At 44.8% G+C, this 22,477-nt stretch overlaps 1 protein-coding gene across 1 annotated transcript; it reads left to right on the top strand.

Moving 5' to 3' along the window:
• Positions 1-13,719: 13,719 nt before the first annotated feature.
• MUL1 (mitochondrial E3 ubiquitin protein ligase 1) lies at positions 13,720-21,339 on the top strand. The gene is made up of 4 exons (XM_082614516.1): positions 13,720-13,935; positions 17,532-17,619; positions 18,031-18,151; positions 19,424-21,339. The coding sequence occupies exons 1-4, from the start codon at positions 13,816-13,818 to the stop codon at positions 20,151-20,153; spliced, it is 1,059 nt and encodes a 352-aa protein (XP_082470642.1). The 5' UTR covers positions 13,720-13,815; the 3' UTR covers positions 20,154-21,339.
• Positions 21,340-22,477: the final 1,138 nt, after the last annotated feature.

Here is a 22,477-nt window from a genome sequence, read left to right as displayed (position 1 = left end):
AGCTCCACCCACCAGTAGGCAGGCACAGGCTCTGCCCTCCAGGAAGCCTGCACTAGCCTCTAGACCAGCCTCACCCACCAGGGGGCAGACACTGGACAGTAGAAAACCATGATCCCACAGCCTGTGATAGCTACCCTGGGACTAGTTGGGCCCCAGCCCTGCCCACTAGCAGGCCAACGCAAGCTTTCGGACACCCCGGACCCCATACCCAGTTGTGTCAGGAACTGGTCCCCCTCCCGCCAGTGATCTGACACAATATCTGGGATCTCTGGGCCCTGTGGCTAGACTCCAGGACCCAGCTCTGCCTGCCAGTAGTTTAGCACTAACCCTGGGACCTGGCTTCACCCACCAGTGTGTGGGCAACAGCCTTGGAATCTTTGGAACCCTGACTCCACCCACCAGTGAGCCAGCACTAGCCCTGGGGTCCTCCAGGGTTCTGCAGCCAGGTTCCTCATGACCAGGCCCCACTAACCGGCAGCCAGCAGCATCTGTACAAGGCAGGGCTTGGCAACCAACAGGGCTACGGGCCAACCAAGCCTACTAGACTGTCCACACAGTCAGCCCTCCACAAAAGAAGGACCCATGCAGCCCTCTCAGGGGGAACCCCTAGGCATGTAGCTTGGGTGATGAGAGGGACACATAGGACATCTCCTACAAAGGGCCACTTCTCCAAAGTCGAGAGACATAACTAACCTACCACATACGTAAAAATACAATTAGCAACTTAGACAAAATGAGGTGACAGAGGAATATGTTCCAGACAAAGGAACAAGATAAAACCCCAGAAGAAGGACTAAGTGAAGTGGAGATAGGCAATCTACCTGAGAAAGAGTTCAAAGTAATGATCATAAAGATGATCAAAGAACTTGGGAGGACAATGGATGCACAAAGCAAGAAGTTAGAAGTTTTAAACAAAGAGTTAGAAAATATACAGAACAACCAGAAATGAAGAATATAGTAACTGAAGATTACACTAGAAGGAATCAACAGACTAAATGATATAGAGGAACAGATCAGTGAGCTGGAAGACAGAGTTGGGGAAATCACTGTCACTGAACAGAAAAAAGAAAAAAGAATGAAATGAGGACAGTTTAAGAGACCTCTGGGACAACATCAAATGCACTAATATTTGCATTATAGGGATCCCAGAAGGAGAAGAGAGAGAGAAAGGGCCTGAGAACATATTTGAAGATATAATAGTGGAAAACTTCCCTAACCTGGGAAAGGAAACAATCACCCAAGTCCAGAAAGCACAGAGAGTTCCATACAGGATTAACCCCAAAAGGAGCACACGCCAAGACATGCTGTAATCAAAATGACAAAAGTTAAAGAGAGACTATTAAAAGCAGCAAAGGAAAAGCAATGAATAACATACAAGGGAACTCCCATAAGACTATCAGCTGATTTTCAGAAATTCTGCAGGCCAGAGGGAGTGGAACAATATATTTAAAGTGATTTGAGTCCCTGGATCTAGCCAACCCTGAGCTTTTCAGTCATTTGAACAAACATATTCTATCTCTTCTTAAGTGTATTAGATTTGGGCTTTTGCACTTGTCTCTGAAAGAGCCCTCATTAATGCAGTTAGTTTTTAAAATCTGTTCGTTTTTAAGATGCTCTTGGTGGTGGTACTTACCAATGCCAGTTCACTGGGATTACACAATGAGGTTTACTATCTCAGTGACAAGCAGTTCAGGGATGGAGTGCTTTCAGGCACAGTTTGATTAAAGCTCTGGCTCCACTTCTCTATGATTCTCTTAGCCTTGCCCTTCTCCATGTATTGGTCTTGGTGGCAGCAAGATGGCTTTGACAGTTGCATTACCTCCAGATGCATTTGTCAGAGGAAGAAAAGGGACCATGTCTTTGCTTAAGAGAGGACTTCCCTGAAGCCCCTCAGCAGACCTTCCAGCCAGCTCATTGGTCAGAACTGGATCACATGCTCATTCCCAAGCCAATCCCTGGCAAGGGCAATGGGACCACCATGATTGGCTGGGGCTGAGGCCAAGGTCTGCCTCCCTGCAGCACAAGGTCCCACAGGGTGTCCTACATCTACCCCTTCCTCTTTAGCATCTACAGTCTGTTTTCTTTTCGAGTTCCACCCTATCTGTCCACACAGAGACAACTCCCTCCCATCTTAAGGAAAAGCTCTTCATTCGACCTTGCACCCTTTCTAGCCACCATGTTTCTCTCCTGACTTCCATGAGAATTAGGCGGGCTCATGGCTGGCAGAACTCAAAGGAAGTTACTGAGGTGTGCAGAAGGGCTCTATATTCAGCGTCTTCCTCAAAATGGACAGAGGCTCAAGAACCAGGGCCGAGGAGGTGAAGTGTCAGAGATACAAGATGGCAGTAGACTCCTTGTGAGGTGATGACTTCTCCACCAGGGGAACTATTCAAGCAAAGTCTGGATGACCCTCTCTGGGTCAATGTAGAGAGCTTCTCCTACTGGGAGTGAGTTTGGATTGAGTCTGTTCATTCATTCATTTATTTATTTATTCAACAGATATTTATTGAGCACCTACTGTATGCCAGGTACTGGGCTAAATACTGAGGATGCAGCAGTTAACAAGACAGAAACGCTCCTGGGGTCACTCAGCTTAGGGGTTAGCAGGGGAGATGGACCTTAAGTGAATAATTATACACATAAAAATATAGTTACAGGTATTGTAGGATGACCCTCAAAGTCCCTTCGAATCAAAGATTTATGATTTTTACTTATAATGCTTAGCTCAGTGCCTGGCACATAGTAGGTGTTCAGTAAGTGTTAACTACTATAGGTATTCCCTAACCTTGGAGCCTATGGCAATGTTTCCCTCCTCCGAACCTCTGTATTATTTATGTCTGAGTGGTACTCATTTGCCATTCAGACATACTTTTATTATTAAACTTTGGATTTGTTTATCTGGTGACTATAGTAAACATTTTTTTACCCCCATAAACTATAATATTAACCTACTAAATGCTGCTGAACAGATTCAACTGGTTAAAAAACAAGAATTGTTCACATTCATCCACTTCCTTGCCTACCTTTTGCAAGCCAAGAACACAAATAATAATTAAAAGGAGAAGAGTTCCTAATATATCTACAGCACTTTCCCAAACATCAGCTTATCTGGGCCGACAGCAGTCCTGTGCAGAGAGAAGGAATATTATCCCCCCTTTCCAGCTGAGAAAACTAAGGCTTAGAATATCACTTTTCCAGTACCTGGGGAGGAGAGTGCTTCTTCTTCCAGTTCTCAAGCAGCTTGAATACAACCCCTGCTAAAAGACACCTGGGGAATCATCTACTTCTCTCTTCCCACTTTACAGATGAGAAACTGAGACTCAGGAAGATGCTGGGACTTGACAGTAATCACGTGGCTAGTAAATGGCAGAGCTGATGTAGGACTCAGGACACCTGACTGCCAAGCCTGTCCTAATTCACCCTTTCCTAATATACACAGGGTGCTGGTCTTTCCCACTGACCAACAGGTGCTGTTAATAATTAAGGGTGGGGTGGGAGGGAGGGAGACGCAAGAGGGAAGAGATATGGGAACATATGTATATGTATAACTGATTCACTTTGTTATGAAGCAGAAACTAACACACCATTGTAAAGCAATTATACTCCAATAAAGATGTTAAAAAAATAATAATTAAGGGTGGGTGGGGGGATGGGGGTGGGGAGAGGGGTGGGAGTGAGGGGAGGGGTAGGGAGGGGGTCCCGCATTTCCCAGGTGAGGCTGGAGGTTAAGGTAGTCACAGGGCTTGAGGCTTACCTGGGTCCCTGATACAGCTCAGTGTGGAGCCACAGCCAGCCTCAGGGCTCCGCTTTTATCTCCAGCCCCCGCCATTCCTTCATCTCCCTTCCGTAGGCCCTGGGCCCTTCTCCCTCGCTGTTTGCCTTCTACATCCTGTGCTCTTGGCGCCCCCTTGTGGCTAAAAGTATCCACTGCCGCCTTGACTGCACCTGTTCCCGGGAAAATCCCAGAGATCATGGAATGTGGAGATGAAGGACCCTTAGAGATAATTTTACAAATTGTTTCCATTTTTCTTGGTGGAATCCTGTCTTCCAGACTAGTTTCCCAAATGTATTGTTATTGACTAACTCTCTGAATAGGAATAACGTGTGTGGTTCAGGGTAGGAAATGACTCCCATCAATCACCAAGTTGTTTGTAGCGCCAAACAACCTGAACGAGATAAAAGTCGATATAGTTTAGTGCGTAAGCATGTAGCTCTGGAGAAAGATGAAGCTGGGTAAACTCTGCCACTTCACCTCACTGAACCTCAGTTTCCGCATCTGTAAAATGGGGATTAAAATAATACCTAACTACTTTGTAGGGAGATGGGAGAATGGCATGGAAAGCGCAGTGCCTGGAACACCATATACAAAAATTAACTTGTGTGATATATAGGAAAGTGGTTAAGATACCAGATCCTAAGAGGTCTCATCACATGGAGAATTTTTTTCTTTTATTTTTAGTATCTATGTGAGATAATGGATGTTAACTAAACGTATTGTGGTAATCATTTCACAATATATGTAAATCAAATCATCATGCTGTACATTTTAAACTTACACACTGATGGATGTCAATTATTTCTCAATAAAAACTGAAAAAACTTAACTCAAAATGGATCACAGACCTAAATATAAAACCTAAAACTATCAAACTTTTAGGAGAAAACATAGGAGAAAAATCATTGTGATTTTAGGTTAAGCAAAGATTTCTTAAATGCAACACCAAAAGCATGATCCATAAAAGAAAAAACCCAATAAACTGGACTTCATAAAAATCAAGAACTTCTGCTATTCAAAAGACAAAGAGAATGAGAAGTCAAGCCACGATATTGAAGAAAATATTTGCAAATCACATTTTGTAAAGGACTTGTATCCAAAATATACAAAGAACCCTCAATAATTAGAAAACAACTCAAAAAGTGGGGAGGGCTTCCCTGGTGGCGCAGTGGTTGGGGGTCCGCCTGCCAATGCAGGGGACACGGGTTCGTGCCCCGGTCTGGGAGGATCCCACGTGCCGCGGAGCGGCTGGGCCCGTGAGCCATGGCCGCTGGGCCTGAGCGTCCGGAGCCTGTGCTCCGCAACGGGAGAGGCCACAGCAGTGAGAGGCCCGCGTACCGCAAAAAAAAAAAAAAAAAAAAATTCCTGGGAGATAAAAATAGAATCTGGGCAATAAAATAAAGTCTAACCTTTAAAAAAAAAAGTGGGGAAAAGATTTGAGCAGATACTTCACTCACAAAGATATGTGGGTGGCAAGTAAGCACATAAAAGATGTTTGACATCATTAGTCATTAGAGAAATGCAAATTAAAACCACAATGAGATGCCATTTACATACCTAAGAATGTTTAAAATCAAAAGAGTGATTATACCAAATGTTGCGGAGGATGTGAAGGACTTGGGATTCTCACATACTGGTGGGAATGTAAAATAGTACAACCATTCTTGGGAACTTCTGGGCAGTTTCTTAAAAAGTTAAACATACATCTGCCATATGACCCAGCCATTCCTGTCCTAGGAATTTACCCAAGAGAAATGAAAGCATTTGTCCATACAAAGACTTAAACATGCGTGTTCAAAGCAGATTTATTTGTAATAGTTAAAACCTGGAAACAACCCAAATGTCCATTAACAGGTCAATGAATAAACAGATTGTGATGTATTCATATAATGGAACATTATTCAGCAATAAAAAAGGAACTATTAGTGATACATACAACGATATGGATAAATGTCAAAATAATTATTCTGAGTGAAAGAAGCCAGAGAAGAGAGAGTACATACCATGTGATTCTATTTATATGAACTTTTAGAAAATGAAAACTAACTTACAGTGATAGAAAGCAGATTTGTGGTCGCCTGGGGATGAGGTGGGGTTTAAATCATTATAAAAAGAAAAAGGTCTCCCTGATACCCTGCATGAGGTCAGGGGGCATGTCCAGCATAGTATCCCTGGGTCCTACCATATCTGGGAGAGTACATTGGATGGGTTAAATGCTCATTAAAAATATGCTGACATTTGATAATTCCTAATAATTATTATGTTAGGGGCTCCCCCAAGGGAAAGCTCTGTAAGGAAAGTGAGTGATAACCTGATGTGATTGTCAACACTTTTTCTATCTTTTATTTCCTTTGGCACACCTCTGTAGCAACATCAGTGCAGGATGCCTGCTTTCATATTTATTCATTTTATTTATTTAGTTTTGGCTGTGTTGAGTCTTAGTTGCGGCAGACGGGGTCTTCGTTGAGACATGTGGGATCTTTCATTGCAGCATGGGGGCTCTCTCGTTGAGGCACGCAAGCTCAGTAGTTGCAGCGCACGGGCTTAGTTGCCCCCGGCATGTGGGATCTTAGTTCCGCGACCAGGGATCGAACCCGCATCCCCTTCATTTGAAGGCGGATTCTTTACCACTGGACCACCAGGGAAGTCCCAGCCTGCTTTCAAATCTATCAGGTGCCTGGACCCTGCCAAGTGTCTCACTGGAATGGACAGCCTATGAGGGCATTTACCCAGTGACTCATAGGGAAACCAACAGCCTAAGTTTGGAACTCAGTGCTTCCAGTGGTGATGTTGTCCTTAGTAACCCCATCTCTCCCAGGTTTGCTCCCCCTAGATTCTCTGCCTGGTACCTTAGGAACTTACCTCACTTTCTCTAAGTCAGAGGCTTAACTTGTGATTAAGTGAGGAGAGCCATTTTGAGCTGAGAATGGTTCCCTAGGGATATATGGCTGTGGCCGAAATTGCCCATCTTTCATCACTCCTACCAAGGTCCACATGATGTAAATTTCAAAATATCCCAATAGGATCAAGCTCAGCCTGGCTGATGAAGGATTTCAGCCTTTGGCCAGAAAAAAAAAAAAAAAAGCCAGGGTTATTTAAAACCAAACTGCTTTAAGAATGACAATCTTTTATGGAAAACAAACTTATGGTTAGCAAAGGGGAAAGGTGGGGGAGGGATAAATTAGGAATTTGGTATTAACAGATACACACTACTATATATAAAATAGATAAACAACGAGGACCTACTGCATAGCACAGGGAACTACATTCAATATCTTGTAATAACCTGTAATGGCAATGAATCTGAAAAAGTATCGATACATATGTAACTGAATAGATATAAGAATAGATATATATGTATAACTGAATCATTTTGCTGTACATCTGAAACACTGTAAACCAACTATAATTCAATTTAAAAAAACAATTAAAAAAATTTGATGTTGGAAACCACTCCCCCCCAAAAGAATGATGGTCTTTTTTTTTTTAAACATCTTTATTGGGGTATAATTGCTTTACAATGTTGTATTAGTTTCTGCTGTATAACAAAGTGAATCAGCTGTACGTACACATATATCCCCATATCAGAATGATGGTCTTTTAATGAGCTCCCAAGGAACTTGTAAAAGGGTCTGAAGAATAAAACAAGAAATACCACTGATACCACAGATAGACAAAAAATCATAAGAGAATACTATGAACAGTTATATGCCAACAAATTGGACAACCTAGAAGAAATGGACAAATTTCTAGAAACATACAACCTGCCAAAACTGAGTCAAGGAGAAATAGACAACTGGACAGACTGATCACTAGAAGTGAAATTGAATTTGTAATTTTATAAACTCCCAGCAAACAAAAGTCCAGGACCAGATGGCTTCACAGGGGAATTCTACCAAACATATAAAGAACTAACACCTATGCTTTTCAAAGTATTCCAAAAAACTGAAGAGAAGGGAACACTCCCAAATTCATTCTACAAGGCCACAATCACCCTGATACCGAAACCAGAAAAAGACACTACCAAAAAAGAAAATTACAGGCCAATAATTTTGTTGAATATAGATGCAGAAATCCTCAACAGAATCTTAGCAAAACAAATCCAACAATACTTAAAAAGGATCATACACCATGATCAAGCTGGATTTATTCTAGGGTCACAAGGATGGTTCAACATTCGCAAATCAATCAATGTGATACACCACATTAACAATAGGAAGGATAAAAATCACATGATCATCTCAATAGACGCAGAAAAAACATCTGACAAAATTCAATGTTCATTCATGATAAAAACTCTCATCAAAGTGGGTACAGAGGGAACATATCTGAACATAATAAAAGCCATTTATGACAAACCCACAGCCAACACAATACTCAGTGGTGAAAAGCTGAAAGCTTTCCTGCTAAATTCAGGAACAAGACAAGGATGCCTACTCTTGCCACTTCTATTTAACACAGTATTGGAAGTCCTAGCCACAGCAATCAGAGAAGAAAAAGAAATTAAAGGCATCCAAACCGGAGGGGAAGAGGTAAAACTGTCACTATTTGCAGATGACATGATACTTTATATAGATAAATCTAAAGCCTTCACCCAAAAGCTATTAGAACTAATAAATGAACCAAGGTTCAGGATGCAAGATTAACTTACAGAAATATGTTTCATTTCTACACACTAATAAATAATGAAAATCAGAAGGAGAAAGTAAAAAAAATTATGTTTAAAATCACATGGAGGGCCTCCCTGGTGGCGCAGTGGTTGAGAGTCCGCCTGCCGATGCAGGGGATACGGGTTCGTGCCCCGGTCTGGGAGGATCCCATATGCCGCGGAGCGGCTGGGCCCGTGAGCCATGGCCGCTGGGCCTGCGCATCCGGAGCCTGTGCTCCGCAACGGGGGAGGCCACAACAGTGAGAGGCCCGCATACCGCAAAAAAAAAAAAAAAAAAAAAAATCACATGGAAAAGAATAAAATACCTAGGAATAAACTTAACAGAGGAGGTGAAAGACCTACACTCCGGAAACTATGAAACACTGATGAAGGATACTGAAGATGATACAAAGATATGGAAAGATATCTGTGCTCTTGGATTGAAAGAATTAATATTGTTAAAATGGTCATACTACTCAAAACAATCTACAGATTTAATGCAATCCCTATCAAAATACCCATGACATTTTTCACAGAACATATAATCCTAAAATTCACATAGAACCACAAAAGACCCCAAATTGCCAAGGCAATCTTTAGAAAAAAAACAAAGCTGGAGTTACAGCCCTTACAGGCTTCAGACTATACTACAAAGCTACAGTAATCAAAACAGTGTGGCACTGGCACAAAAACAGACACATAGACCATTGGAACAGAATAGAGAGCCCAGAAATAAACCCATGCACCTACGGTCAATTAATCTACAACAAAGGAGGCAAGAATATACAATGGAGAATAGATGGTCTCCTCAACAAGTGGGAAAACTGGACAGCCACATATAAAACAATTACATTAGAACATTCCCCAACACCATATACAAAAATAAACTCAAAATGGTTTAAAGACCTAAATATAAGAACAAGAACCATAAAACCCTTAGAAGAGAACAAAGGCAGAACACTCTATGGCATAAATTGTGGCAATATTTTCTTGGATCAGTCTCCTAAGGCAACAGAAATAAAAGCAAAAATTAACAGATGGGACCTAATTAAACTTAAAAGCCTTTGCACAACAAAAAAACCACTGACAAAATGAAAAGACAAACTATGGAATAGGAGAAAATATTTTCAGATGATGTGACTGATAAGGGGCTAATATCCAAAATATACAAACAGCTCATATAATAACATCAAAATACAATATCAAAAAAACAAATAACCCAATCAAAAAAATGAGTAGAAGACCTGCATAGGCATTTTTCCAAAGAAGACATACAGATGGCTAACAGGCACATGAAAAGATGCTTAACATCACTAATTATTAGAGAAATGCAACTCAAAACAACAATGAGATATCACCTCACACCTGTCAGAATGACTATCATTAAAAAGTCTACAAATAACAAATGTTGGAGAGGGTGTGGAGAAAAGGGAACTCTTGTACACTGTTGGTGGGAATGTAAATTGGTGCAGCCACTGTGGAAAACAATATGGAAGTTCCTCAGAAAACTAAAAATAAAGCTACCATATGGTCCAGCAATTCCACTCCTGGGTATATATCCAGAAAAACAAAAACACGAATTTGAAAAGATACGTGCACCTCAGTGTTCATAGCAGCACTATTTACAATGGCCAAGACATGGAAGCAACCCAAGTGCCTATCAACAGACGATTGGATTAAGAAGCTGGGATATATATATATATATATATATATATATATATATATATATACACACACACACACACACATGAATATTGTATATATATATATTGTATATTGTATATGTATATGTATATATATTGTATACTTATATGTATATATATTGTATATGTATATGTATATGTGTATATGTATATGTATATATTGTATATTGTATATATATATATATATATATATATATACACACATGAATATTACGCAGCCATAAAAAAGAATTAATACTGCCATTTGCAGCAATGTGGGTGGACCTAGAGAATATTACTCTTAGTGAAATAAGTCAGAGAAAGAAAAATACTGTATGGTATCATTTATATGTGGAATCTAAAAATAATCTAAAAAATCTAAAAATCTAAATAATCTAAAAAATCTAAAAATCTAAAAAATCTAAAAAATAATACAAATTAATGTACATACAAAACAGAAACAGACTCACAGATGTACAAAATAAACTTGTGGTTACCAAAGGGGAGAGGGAAGTTGGGAGGGACAAAATAGGGGCATGTGATTAACTGATACAAACCACTATGTATGAAATAGAAAAGCAACAAGGATATACTGTAAGCACAGGGAATTATAACCATTATCTTGCAATAACCTATAATGGAGTAAAATCTGCAAAAATACTGAATCACTATGCTGTAAACCTGAAACTAACATAATATTGTAAATCAACCACACTTCAATTATTAAAAAAAAGAAACAATGTTTCATTTAAGAATGACTTTTTAAAAATGAGCTCCCAAGGAACCCCCTTGAGAATATAACAAAAGTTCCCAAATAGTCAGAAACCTGTAAACAAGGACCCCTAGCAGTGGAGACTCTCCACTGGTTTTCAATTTTACAGTCTTTTTAAAATTTTTGTGCTTTTCTTTGCTGTGATCTAAGAATACAAGAATTTCGAAGATTGGGATTGACATATGTACACTAATATGTATAAAATGGATAAATAATAAGGACCTGCTGTATATAAAAAATAATTTCGATGATTAAAAAACAAACAAACTGGGCCTCCCTGGTGGCGCAGTGGTTGAGAGTCCGCCTGCCGATGCAGGGGATACGGGTTCGTGCCCCGGTCTGGGAGGATCCCATATGCCGCGGAGCAGCTGGGCCCGTGAGCCATGGCCGCTGGGCCTGCGCGTCCGGAGCCTGTGCTCCGCAACGGGGGAGGCCACAACAGTGAGAGGCCCGCATACCGCAAAAAAAAAAAAAAAAAAAAAAAACAAACAAACAAACAAACTAACTAACAAACAGGTTAGATCATGCCCTGCAGGTTCTCAAACAGCTTTACTAGATCCCATCCTCAAAATGATGAAGTTAAAATGTTTGGTTTGGCAATTAGCGACCTACAGGATGTGGTCCCAACCTTCCTTTTCAATTACTTGCTCCCTGCTCTCTGTCATATGCCCTTGGCTCAGGCTGTACCAGCCAACTCTTGATAGCTTTGCACTTTGCTCATCTTGTTCCCTCTGCATGAAAAGTCTTTCCCACTCCCATCCTGTCACTCTACCCACCATTCTGTTTACAGAACTCAAATTCCTTCCCTCATGAGGAGAGTAAGCTGCATCCCTCTACCGGAGGACTTTGTTGCCCAATTCCATTGGACCTGGGATAATAGATAACTCTGCCCGGGTCTGTTTCTCTACAGACCCTAAACAGCCAGAAGGCAGAGCCTGGCTGTATACGGTTGTGTCTCCTAGTGTCCAGCCCAGAGCCTTGGATGCAGGAGGTCGTTGGTTTTGGAGTGACTGGTGTGTTCATCTTCCTCTTTTTAAAATTCAACTTTTATTAATTTGAAACATGCCATACATTCACATTTAAAAAGTACAAAAGAGTGAAGAGTCACTCTGTTCTCTAGCCACCTAATTCCTTCTTATGGAAACAACCAATATTATTTTATTCAAACGTATATATTCTCCTTCCTTTCTGGAATCAGTGAGATCACATTCAAACAGTTTACAGTTTGCTATTTTACTATGCTATGCTCATATACACATGTATTAAAATTTTGTTTAACCAACTATTGAAAACATTTAGTTTGTTTTCATTCTGTTGTTATTAAAAACAATGCTGCAATTTATACTGTATATTTGTTATGTTCACATGTGTGAGTATTTACACAGGAAGAACTTCTAGAAGTGGAATTGTTCAGTCAATGGGTGTGGGCACTTTTAATCTTGATCAGCATTGCCTAATGGTTCTCCATAAAGAATAGGAGTCTCTGTCCCCACACCTTTGCCAACACAATGTGTTATCAAACTTTTGACAAATTTAATTAAAAAAATAAAGTTAGATCTCATTATAAGTGTCTGTGTGTGTGTGTGTGTGTGTGTGTGTGTGTGTGTAACAAATTCATGATCATCCCTTGGGTTGAAAATCATCAAAGGCATGTGGCGGTGTTGACAATCTGGAGATTCTAACCCTATGTTCATACAGTGTAATTCTTATTTGACTACTAGCATAATTAAGGAATGGAGTAGGAAAATGTCATGGATAGCCAGCTGCTTTAATAAAGAGATTTTACTTTTTTAGAGCAATTTACAGCTTTTAGATGCATTTTACATACATTGATTTTGGCCATTGGGTACATTCCTGTATTTTCAATTTAAAGCAGAACCTGGAGACAGCTGAATGAACACATGCTTTGCAGGTTGATGTTTTGGATAAAATTTGGGGGTATCTCTTGATTATTTTATGAAGGAGATCAGAAAACAGTTTGAAATCTGCACTATAGCTGTGTTGTGAGGATTAAGTGGTATGATGTTCGTATAACTTTTTGTCACAGTGCCTGACGCATAATAGGCACTCAAGAGCTGCCTCCCTCCCTCCCTATTTTTTGGCTGCGCTACGGCGCGGCATGCGGGACCAGAGATTGAACCCGCGCCCCTTGCAATGGAAGCGAGGTGTCTTAACCACTGGACCGCCAGGGAAGTCCCTGTAGCTGTAATTGTTAGTTAATAAAATATGCTGTTATATGTTTTGACGGCAGATTAAGGAGTTGTCAATACCTTGGTGATATAACCTGCCTTCTTGGAGGTAATAAGCTTTGTTGTCCGGTAAATTCCTCTCCAGCACTCATTAGCAGTGTGACTTGGAGCACACCCCCTAACCTCTCTGGCCTCAGTTTTGTCACCTGTAAAAAGGAAGAATAAAAGCCAAGACTCAAGGTTTGCCCTGAAGCTTAAATGTGTAATACTCACAAGTGCTTACTAGACATTAATTCTCTTCTTTCCTCCCAATCCAATGGCGGAGTCATCAAACGACCCATCAAACAACGCGATAACCCCAGGAAACCAGAAGGACTGAGACCGTGGCGACGCGGGCGATATTATGGCTGATGCACCGAGTGTCGAAAGGGTCACGGAGCGACAAGCTATCACTCAGCTTCGCAAAACCGTTCCCCACGTACGAGTTGGGAGACCCGGCCCCAGCAGAAGCAGCTGAAGCCCGGCGATCACCCTGGCAACACAACCTTCCGGTCTGCTCTGCTCTGCCCCACTTCCAGTTCCAGGTCTTGCGTCATCACTGGGCGACCGGTTGCGCGTTTCCGGTAGAGACAGTGCTGGGGGTGCGATTCCGGGTGGAGGGAGGTGGCAGGAGGGGGAGGGCGGGGGTCGCGCGTTGTGGGGCCTGACCTTGGCGGCGTCCCAGTCCGCGCCCAGGGCTCGGCGCAGCCATGGAGAGCGGAGGGCGGGCCTCGCTGGGCCAGTTCATCCTGCTGGGCACCAGCTCTGTCGTCACCGCTGTCCTGTACTCCGTGTACCGGCAGAAGGCCCAGGTCGCCCAAGAGCTCAAGGTCAGTGCTAGCGCCCGTCTGACCTCAGCCGGTCATCCTGCCCGGGGTAATGGTGAGCCCCCGATTCGCCGTGGGCCGTTCCACCCTCGGAGAAGATCCAAGAGAAGGAAACAGGCTCCGAGAGGGTGTCGCCCGGCCGGTAGACGGAGGAACTAGGATCAGAATTCCGGTCTCGTGATAACTGCTTTACTGCCCCCTTTCTCCTAAGTCTCTCTCATTACTCAGAATGAATCTTGACTTAATTATTTTATTCGACAAATATTTATTGAACACCTGCTATGCTCCAGGCGCTGAGGGTATCGCGTGGGTGGAACAGACAGAAGTCCCTGACCTCATGGAGATTCCAATCTAGTCCAACCAGACAGACAATAAACAAGTCAATCAGATGGTGTGACACATGGGGATAAATACTACAGAGTAATGCAAGGAAGAGAGGACATGGAGTGCTGGAGAAAGGGTGACATTTAAATAGGGTGACATTTGAGCAGAGCCCAGGAAGACTTGAGGGGGGCAGTGCAGGTGCCTGGGGAAGAGTAATTCAGACAGAGGGAACCGCAAATACAGAAGCCCTAGATTTACCTACTACATAACCATTCAGCTCCTTGCTTCTAAAAGACTTCCTTTTTATATTAATAGCCCTTTAGGAAATGCCACCCACTTCCCTGAGCTGCACTTTACAACTTACACAACACGTTTCCATCTTGGTTTTAGTTTTTCTTCACAGTAATTTCTTGGGGTAGTTAAAATGACACCTCCGGATTGCAGATCAAGAAATCGAGACTCCGAGGAAAGGTCTATACAGCTAGTCAGCTTGGAACTTAAACTTAGGTCTTTTGATTCCAAGTATAGGATTTTTTCTTGTTGACCACATTGCTCAGTTGTGAATGTGTGAGCAGCTCACGAGAGATGGACCTCGTTAGGTCAGAGACAGGATCTTATTTACCCTTCTTCTAGGTTCTAACCCAATGCTTAACAAAGAGTAGATGCCCAGTAAATATCTGTGGATTTGTTTTGGCTGCAGTTTCATAATACAACAGGGCTTAATTTGACATTTATTTGAGAGACGGATTCCTAAACCTAACTTCATTATCATCAGATTGTTTACATTAAGAGCTTAGAAACAAATGTGCGAAATCCCTGCCATGAAGGGAGTTTTGGAATCTGCCTGGAATGCACCTAGTTACCAAGGAATTGAGTCTGTGGTGTGAATGACATCCTGGTGAGATTCCAACTGCCGCCTTGTTTGCTTAATTAAATAAGTTACTCCTGAAGTGATTGGCTGTGACTGTAACTGATACTTTACTTTCTGACTCCGAATCCGAAATCACATTGGCATCAAGTTGGCGGGAGGTGGGATCCTCTGAAGCAGTGACCCATCTTTGGGTGACCTTAAAAGCTTTGCTGATTAGTTCCTAAATGAGGATGAAAGAAATAGACCCTTCTTGGAAAAACAGTTGGGACTTCTCATATTTTAGGTTCTAGTTTCTTTTTTTTTGCTGTACGCGGGCCTCTCACTGCTGCGGCCTCTCCCGTTGCGGAGCACAGGCTCCGGACGCACAGGCTCCGCGGCCATGGCTCGGGGGCCCAGCCGCTCCGCGGCACGTGGGATCCTCCGGGATCGGGGCACGAACCCGTGTCCCCCGCATCGGCAGGCGGACTCTCAACCACTGCGCCACCAGGGAAGCCCCCGGTTCTAGTTTCTTGATCAGATTATAAAACTTCTGGAGTAGGGCTTGTGTCTTATCCTTTTGCATCTCTCATAGTGATGGGAATGCTTATTTATCACATGCCTACTATGTGCCAGCCCCTGGTCTGGATTCTTTCACACTTAAGTTTCATTTAATCCACATGAAAATCCTGTGAGATTGTGTCCCCCGCCTCTTACAGGTTTTGAAACTGAGACTCAGATAAATTAAGTTGCCCAAAGTCACAGTAGAGGCATTGAAGCTTGATTCAATCCCAGGTCTTTCTGACTGAATTCCCCCTCCCTTCCTTTTTAAAAAAATTTAACCAACTATCCTATGGTGGATACTTTACTAGCTGTGTGACTTTGGGCAAATTACTTCACTTCTCTGAGCCTCAGTTTCCTTATCTGTAATTGGGCATAATAATGTCTGCCGTATAGGGATGGTATGAGCATTAAATGGGGTTATGCATTTAAAGTGCTTAGCAGAGTGCCTGGAATGTAGTATATCTAAGTGCTTATTTATTTGCTGATTTATTCATCAAATATATATTTAGTGCCTGCTATGTGTCAGGCACTCTCTCGGCACTAGGGGGACAGCAGTGAACAAGACCGACAAGGCCCTAGCCCTCTTAAGTTCAATAGTCCAGTGGAGGGAGAGACAGATAATAAAGGAGTAAATAAACTGAGGGTTAGTTGTTGTTATTGCCATTGTTTTTATTATCTTCCCAGTGTACCTGGTTAATAAGTTTTTATTGACCTTGCTCCTGTTTTTTACTGTGCAGCAGCAGCTTAAACTTAGAGTGACCTTAGTATGTATCCAGTACCTCCTCACCTCTTTAGAGATTACTCATCCGGCGTCCTTAAGATTTGTTGATGGAAATACCTGAAAGCAGGAACTGTCCTTCATTCATCCCTGAATCCCTAGCGCCCAGCACAGTGCCTGGCTCAGAAAATGTTCAGTGGTTTTATTAATTTTATCTTACTTTTTTTTTTTTTTCGGTACGCGGGCCTCTCACTGCTGTGGCCTCTCCCGTTGCGGAGCACAGGCTCCGGAAGTGCAGGCTCAGCGGCCAGGGCTCATGGGCCCAGCCACTCCACGGCATGTGGGATCTTCCCGGACCAGGGCACGAACCCGTGTCCCCTGCATCGGCAGGCGGACTCTCAACCACTGCGCCACCAGGGAAGCCCTAATTTTATCTTACTTTTGATGCATCAGTAACAGGCTTGGTTGGTTCCCAAGCACGGCAGGTTGGAAGCTGAATGGGAAGGGATGGAGAACTGGGGATTGTGAGAGGAGGGTAGCAGCAGAGGTAACTGTGCTTGCCTGATTATGAGGGAAGAGAGGCAAACTGAAGAGTAGAAGAATAGTGTTTTGGCACCGGTTCCCGAAGCCTTGCCCTGTGATGCAAAGGCAGCCCTTTATTATAATGTCTCATGCAGAGCATGAACTGACAAGGGCCCGGTGATAATTATACCTACCGTGGCCCAAGCCCCTACCACGTACTGGTCACTACTTGAGGTGCTTTTACGCATAAGCCCTTTGGCTGCATGGTTCTGTGTTGTCAGGAAAAGATCAAATTACATTCAGATCTATGGTATACAAATTGATTAGTATCTTTTATATTTTTGTCTTAAAAAGTTAAAATGAAAAGGAGTGAATGTTTGGTTAACTGGAGGAGTGTAAGTGGCACCCCCATTCTGCAGATGGCAGAGATGAGGCGCTGCCCCAAGCCTGTTTATATGGTAAAAGTTCTGGGACACAGCTTCGGAATCAGATTCTCCGTAGTCTCCTTCCTGCCTGATGTCCTTAGTCTCTCAACGTGAAAAACGTAAATAGTCTTTTTTCTTTTTTCACTTGTTTGAGCATATCAGTATTCAGCAGTCAATTCAATCTGTTGTTTCCGTTTAGGGAGCTAAAAGAATCCACTTGGGTGAAGACTTAAAGAGTATTCTTTCAGAAGCTCCAGGAAAATGTGTGCCTTACGCTGTTATTGAAGGTATATTTATTTATTGGTAAAATGAAAAATAACTCCCTCTTCTAAAAGTTTGGTAAAGGTTTTCTTGGCTGACGTTGAGGGCCTTTTGTAGCCTTGGGGCAGTGGTTCAGAACTTGGACTTTGGGGTCAGAAAGACCTGTGTTACTGCTGTGTGATCCTGGCGAAATTATGCAACCTTTTCAAACCGTCATCGCTCCACCTCTAAAATATACATTACAGGGTTGCTGTAAAACTGAAATGATGTGATCCGTGTAAACTGCTTAGCAGAGTGCCCCAAAGCATAACTTACGGTGATGATATTTTCATCATGTTGATTAATAAAACTCACTCAAACGAAATACAAATTTTAAATTACTTTAAAGGAAAGGGCGGAACAGTTCTTCAGAAATAAAATAATTTGTTTCCATTCAGGAGCCGTTCGGTCTGTTAAAGAAACGCTTAACAGCCAGTTTGTGGAAAATTGCAAGGGGGTGATCCAGCGGCTGACGCTTCAGGAGCACAAGATGGTGTGGAACCGGACGACTCGCCTCTGGTGCGTAGCCTTGTGCCATGGGCCCAAACCACACAGGTGGTCGGTTCAGGTGTCGGTGTCCTGGCCCTGTTTCCACGTCTTCAAGCTTTTCCCGAGACAGGGCGGAGACTGGTCTCTCAATGCTGCTGATGTTCTTGTGCGTGGTCTGAGCACCTCTTCCACTGCTGTCATCTAGGCATCCTGTCCAAATGCAGATTCCTGGGCTCCGCTCCAGACCTACTGAGCCAGAATTTCCAGGATAGGGGACCTGGAGTCTGTGGATATGCACACTGAGGTTTGAGAAACACTGATTTATGGCATGGATTAATGATTTCAGTACCTGTTAAGATAATTTCATGCTATTACATGGAGTTCCATTTTTCCAGCTGATGGTAGGAGGGCTTTGTTTTGGATTTCTATTTTATTTTAATTTTTATTGTGGTAAGAACACTTAACCTGAGATCTTCCCTTTTAACCAAATTTTAAGTACAACAGTACAGTCCTGTTCACTCCAGGCACAAGGTTGTACAGGGGATTTTGAACTTACTCATCTTGTAGAAGTGAAACTTTATACCCGGTGAACAGCAACTCCCCATTTTCTTTTTCCCTCAGCCCCTGGCAACCACTGTTTTACTGTTTCTGTGAGTTTGGCTACTTCAGATACCTCATGTAAATGGAATCGTGCAGTACCTGTCCTTCTGTCCGTCTGCCTCAGTTCGCTTTGCTTAATGTCCTCCAGGTTCACGCATGTTGTCACATGCGGCAGGATTTCCTTCCTTTTTTTTTTTTTATAAAGGCTGAATAGTATTCCCTTGTTATGTATATACCACATTTTCTTTATTCATTTGTCGATAGACATTTAGGTGGTTTCCGTTTCTTGGCTGTTGTGAATAACCTTGCAGTGAACACGGGAGCACAGATGCCTCTTCTAGATCCAGGTTTTAGTTCTTTTAGATATATACTCTGAAGTGGGATTGCTGGGTCGTATGGTAGCTCTATTTTTAATTTTTTTGAGGCATTTATTTAAGATAAAAAAAATCAGTCTGTCTTACAGGGGCAAAGGGAAATAAAGAGTAGAGGTGATCTGTGACAATATTTGTTGCCCACTGAGATCGCCTGAGAACCTAAAAAACCGAGCTTCCCTCTTCTGAGGCTCTGGACAATTGTGATTTCTGTTGTAGTCTTCCACTCGCTTCAGACTTCAAACTGTCCTCCTGGCATCGAGGTGCTCTCCACCCCTGCCCGGGTGTGAGGTATCTGCCATCCTTTGTTTTATCTTGAGTTCTCTTGTAGGAACGACTGTTCCAAGATCATTCACCAGAGGACCAACGTGGTGCCCTTTGACCTGGTGCCCCACGAGGATGGCGTGGATGTGGCCGTGCGGGTGCTGAAGCCCCTGGACTCGCTGGATCTGGGCCTGGAGACTGTGTACGAGAAGTTCCACCCCTCCATCCAGTCCTTCACGGACGTCATTGGCCACTACATCAGCGGGGAGCGGCCCAAGGGTGTCCAGGAGACAGAGGAGATGCTGAAGGTGGGGGCCACCCTCACGGGGGTGGGCGAGCTGGTCCTGGACAGCAGCTCCATCCGTCTGCAGCCCCCCAAGCAGGGCATGCAGTACTACCTGAGCAGCCAGGACTTTGACAGCCTGCTGCAGAGGCAGGAGTCCAGCGTCAGGCTCTGGAAGGTCCTGACGCTGGTGTTCGGCTTTGCCACATGCGCTACCCTCTTCTTCATCCTCCGGAAGCAGTATGTGCAGCGGCGAGAGCGACTGCGCCTCCAGCAGATGGAGGAGGCGTTCCGGGAGCACGAGGCCCAGCTGCTGAGCCGAGCCAACCCCGAGGACCGGGAGAGTCTGAAGCACGCCTGTGTCGTGTGCCTGAGCAACTTCCGGTCTTGCGTCTTCCTGGAGTGCGGGCACGTGTGTTCCTGCGCCGAGTGCTACCACGCCTTGCCAGAGCCCAAGAGGTGCCCCATCTGCAGGCAGGTGATCACCCGGGTGATTCCCTTGTACAACAGCTAATGGTCTCGAGGCCCCACAGTGAGGCCCCCCGCCCCACTTCAGGGCTGTTTATCTCCAGGCCTTTAGAAGAACAGTGGTGGGCGGCTGTCATCTCACAGCCCCAGCAGCAGAGGGCGGTCTTTCCAACATGCAGGGGACCTTTTCCGGTACTGAGCACAGACTCATAGCCGCACCCTGGGGCAGGCGCCGTGGCGCCGCGTCCCTCCCCTGGAGGCCCTGAGCGTGGGTGGCTGAGGACAGCTCACCGCTCAAGCGCCAAAGTCAGTGGCCTCCAGCTTTTCTGTTCTGGTGTCTTCTCGTCCTTTCTGGTGAGGTGTCGGTTCCTGTGGACTTGAGCCTTGAATGACTCGGCCAGAGGGGAGGCAAAGTTGCCTTGCGGAGCGGCTTCTGAAGAGACTGCGCAGTCTTCTTCCCCCTTGCTTACAGCCCGGAAAAAAGTTGTCAGGCTGGACGCGTCACTCGAGTCCCTTTCCCTCACGTGCTGGCCTCCTACATGTGCGCACACGTGTGTCAGGACAAAAGGAAGTGAAATCCTGCATCTGCCCTCTGCCTAACAGGGCGGAACTCTGGTCAGAGAATGGAGAGAGGTCATTTGCGGGGGCACTCGGACCGGTGCCCGTTCAGTGATCCCCGTGGCAGTGAGGATGGGGCCGCTTAGCTGCAGCCCTCCTGGGGCCACCACGGACCTAACGAGAGGGCCACTGGAGCACGCGTCCACCCCGGCTTGGAACTCCCGAGGCCTGAGCGGGCTGAGGGCTCTGGTTTTCCCAGAGGAAGCAGTAAGGGCACTGCTGCCCCAGCCTCGGGCTTTCCCAGCTCCTCTCCAAGGCCGGCCCCACGGAAAAGTAGCAGCCAGCATCCTGAGCACAGAGCCTCTCCCGGCCCCCCGGCCCACCCCTGAAAAGTTCACATCCCGTGGGTGTAATCACACCGCCCTTCTCACAGGCCTGCTCACCCCTCAGCTGTCCCGCTTGAGTTTGTGAGTGTGGAGAAGTGGGGAAGCCTCTCTCACCACCTCTGAGTGTCCAAGGGCACGTGCACGGCGCTTTCCTCTCTCACTTCCCTGACTTTGAATATCCATGCCCGATCCTCCTTTGTGCAGGGGAGATGGGGGTGCTCTCAGGGGGCTGACGCCGGTTCTCTGCGCGTCCAGCGTGGACGGCACAAATAAAAGACGTTATAGCCACGTGTCAGCCTCTTGCTTTGAACGAGAGTTCAGCAGCGAGGCTGAAGCTGCCCTGGGATGGCATTGAATCCTCTTATGGTGGAATGAGCTGGGGACCTGGAGGCCTCTGGGCGTCCTTCCTTGCCTGCAAGGTGGTGCAGCTTGGTGATGCTGAAGCACGGGGGATGCTGGGGGGTGCTGGGGGGCCTCTGGTTAGCCTGAGAGAGGGCCGCCCTGGAGACATGCCCGCAGGTCACGCCTGGCCTCGCTGAGCGTCGTCTTTGAAGACATCTGTGCTGACGTCCTGAACACAGGCAGTGGGATTTCACCTGTTGGGAGAATGGGACAGGGGTGTTGGGGACAGCAGGGAGGACACTAACGTATGTACTGGATGCTCTTTCAGACTTGAATTTCATAGTAAGTCGATCCTCACAAGACCCTGCAGGCTCTCATGGCATCTCATCCTACAGATGAGGAAGCAAGCCCCGAGGGGGCATGTTCACTGGCTCAAGGACACATAGCTAGTAAGGGTGGGGGTGGGGTCCACATTTAAACTCCCAGCTGCTTCAGACCCCTGACCCTCCTGCTCACGGCGGTGGGGCTAACGGGTCCCTCAGTGCTCATGGGAACGCCCCACAAGGTGCTGGTGCCCCACGTCAGTGGACGAGGCCACACTGGAGGAGGAGGCAAACGTGAGAACCCACTTGCCCATAGTCCTGTCCAGGGAGGCGGTAAGACCCTGGCTTTACACATAGGTGGCAGGGAGCGGGCAGGGAGAGGGGGTACTGATGGGGCTGACCTCTGAGCATCTCGAAGCGTCTGCTGTTTTCCTGTGTCCTTTCAGCAAACACTTTGAAAGAGGGTCCAGGTTTTAGAGGATGAATGAGCTGCCTGTGTGGGGATGTGGGGGGCTTGTGTGCTAATCTGTCAGAGTTCAGCCCTTGGCATTAGATTCCATGAGTAGATCTGATCACGTGATGGAAAAGCAGCAAAGGCAGCCTGCCCTTACCCCGGTCTGACTCAAATCCTGGGCAGACTAATTCTGTGTGGAGTGTTCCTCCGAGTGGAGTTGAGTTACCCATCGTGGGAGACACAGGAGCAGCACACCATCTCTGCCTCAGGAAGTGGCAGCTGGTTGGGAACACGAACACACACGTAC

Source organism: Mesoplodon mirus, assembly GCF_964341445.2.
Source record: "Mesoplodon mirus genome assembly, chromosome: 3".
Taxonomy (NCBI): Eukaryota; Metazoa; Chordata; class Mammalia; order Artiodactyla; family Ziphiidae; genus Mesoplodon; species Mesoplodon mirus.
Note: the sequence above shows the minus strand (reverse complement) of the source record. Positions and strands in the feature narration are given on the sequence as shown.